This window comes from Medicago truncatula, chromosome 3 (assembly GCF_003473485.1).
Source record: "Medicago truncatula cultivar Jemalong A17 chromosome 3, MtrunA17r5.0-ANR, whole genome shotgun sequence".
NCBI lineage: Eukaryota > Viridiplantae > Streptophyta > Magnoliopsida > Fabales > Fabaceae > Medicago > Medicago truncatula.
In genome coordinates this window covers 45,439,116-45,441,859 of record NC_053044.1, presented here as the reverse complement: position 1 = coordinate 45,441,859, position 2,744 = coordinate 45,439,116, and the positions used below count along the sequence as shown (strand labels likewise).

General features: G+C 36.3%; 1 protein-coding gene across 1 annotated transcript; it reads left to right on the top strand.

Annotated features, from left to right (window-relative positions):
* LOC11444752 (F-box protein SKIP23) lies at window positions 1-1,257 on the top strand. Its single transcript, XM_003602253.2, has one exon. The coding sequence runs from the start codon at window positions 1-3 to the stop codon at window positions 1,255-1,257; it is 1,257 nt and encodes a 418-aa protein (XP_003602301.2).
* The last annotated feature ends 1,487 nt before the right edge of the window (window positions 1,258-2,744 follow it).

Below are 2,744 nucleotides of genomic sequence, written 5' to 3'. Positions count from 1 at the left end.
ATGATCCTGGCAGAGGCAAACTGGTCTGAACTCCCTAAGAAACTTCTCAATCTGATATTGGAAAGAATTGACGACGACCATGACGTCATTAGCTTTCTATCGGTTTGTTCGACGTGGCGGAGTTCTCCCATCTCAAATCACCACCACCATCCTAGAGTTCCCTTCCAGTTACCACCACATATTAATGCTGAATCAATATCCTTTGAGTGTGACGTCTACCAAAACAGTCTCCTCCTCATCAAACCCCCACAACAACAAGAACAACAACAAAACCTCCACCCTTGGTTGATTAGAACTCAAAAAAACTTTCATGGCCAAACCCAACTCTTCCATCCACTCTGCCCAAGTAACTCATCTTCCTCTTATTGTTTCCCTAACGTGCTTGACTTCAAGAAATTCTCTTCCGACCATTTGGGAACCGACTTCTTCCTTGACATCAAGAAAAGTTATTTTAACCCAAGCGCAAACCCACTCGTTTACTCTTATGAAAACCCACTAGCTGAATTTCTACCTTTCGGACGGTTTAAAAAGGTAGTTGCTGTCACATGCCAAGGGGAACCTCTTGCTCTCGGCACATTGAACCATGATGGCCATCCAATACTGTTTCGTTGTCACGAAGAGCGTTGGACGCCGATGCCCCATATGTCAATGTGTTTTCAAGACATCTGTGTATTTAAAAAGAGATTTTGTGTGGTCAATAAAGGTGGTCGGACATTTGCGATTGGACCAGACTATAGTGTCCAGTTAGTGGCTGAATATTTGGTGTATGGAGGAGGGGATGTGAAATTCCTGGTAGAGAGTGAGGGTGAATTATTGCTAGTGGACATTTATCACTCTCATTGTGTTGGGTTCCCTGGTGAAGATGGTTTCAATCTTGATGTGTTTAGGCTTGCTAAGAAAGAGAAGAAATGGGTCAAGTTGACGAGTTTAGGGGATAGAGTTTTGTTCTTGGGGAATGGATGTTCGTTTTTTGCTTCTGCTTCAAATTTGTCTGTTGTCAAAGGAAATTGTATTATCTTTGTTGGTGATGCATTCCTCCCTTTTAACAAAATGCTATGTGGGATGTGTATTTTTCACTTGGATCAAGGTCGTGTTTCCCCTTTGTCCGATTATCCTGAATACTACAACTTGTTAGGGCCACCTCCGGAATGGATCGTCAAATCACATAAACCTGTAATCTTTGTGAGTATCAGTAACACCTCAAATTCTTTTAAAATTTTAGGATTTAGAATTGAGTATAAAGAGAAAATCGATTGACTTATTACTATAATTTCCCATGACATTATATATTAGGATTCGGATCCTCCCATTTAGTTTCTAACAGAAAATCTTGTCACTTTAAACACAGGCAAAAGAAAGAAAGAGAACGTAAGGCAGACACAACATTGTTCCCGCGCAAATTATGGCAATATGCAAATTTAATATTTTACTACTATTGATATTGATGTCGTGACAGTATGACAATGGTTTTCAAAAGTTTGCTATTTCCTAGAATTGGTATTTTGTTTCAATTCCAAAGTATAGTTCATGTCTGATACATTATTATTTTGTTTCAATTCCTAAACTTGGTTTAATCTTTTGCTATTATCGATGTCCTGGCAATATGACATTGATTGCCCAAAGTGATCTATTTTCTAGAAGACCGGGTATTTTGTTTCAATTCCTAGAATTGTTCATGTTTGATGTTACTCCCTCCGTTCCAAATTGTATGACGTTTTGAGCATTTCACACATATTAAGAAATGTAATTAATATTATGTGGGAAAAAGATATTATGAGTTGTTTTACAAAATTGTCCTCAATAAATGATATGGGAAAGATAAATGAATGAATTGAAAGAAGAGAGAGTAATAAATGGTTAAGGATATGATAGGAAAAATAACATAATTTTTCATTGGTATTGTAAAGCGACATATAATTTAGGACAAATTTTTTTCTAAAGTGACGTACAATTTGGGACGGAGGGAGTATTACGAGTTCTAATTAGTAGTTTGTTCACTCTTTATTTCTATGAGTTTTTCAATGATTTTTCTAATATTTTGTTCTCTACATGGTTATGAAAATCATAGCTGATTTTCTTTTTTATTCCCCCACTATATCATCATTTGAATGAAGGGATCAGGTGCATTTGTTTATTAAATTGTTCTTACTATGTTAGTCAGTATAGGGTTTATGGTTTTTGCTCATTGTTATTTTATCACTGCTGTTGCTTTCTTATCATAATATATCATCACTTTGTACTATCTTAGTTAGAAGCAGCTTAAAAACATTTCCATCCTAGATTCCTTGGCAGAAATAGTCCAAACATTTTTTATGTTTTCAATTATTTTTAAATTTTTTGGTATTATCAATGTACTCCCCGTAAAAACTTTTTCAAAGGATGTTTCCCCAACAGTTTAATTTGGACTAATACCTCAAATTCGTCCTTGAATTTTGAAAAATCGGCCAATTTCGTCCCTGAATTTTGCGAAATATCAAATTAGTCCCTGAATTTACAAAATTTCAATCAAATCAATCCCTCCGTTAAGTTGGTCTGTTAACGGAGGTGACGTGTAACGTTAACCTCTGACAAAGCTTACCACGTCAGATGCCACGCAAGCAGGGACCAAACTGATTGATTTACACAAAATTTTCGAGGACCAAATTGATGGATTTTCAGAAAATTGGCAACGGCTATTTCTCTTCTTTGTGAGTAATGGCTCTTTCTCCTCTTCCTCATTAAGGGCTATTTCTTCCCCAAATATA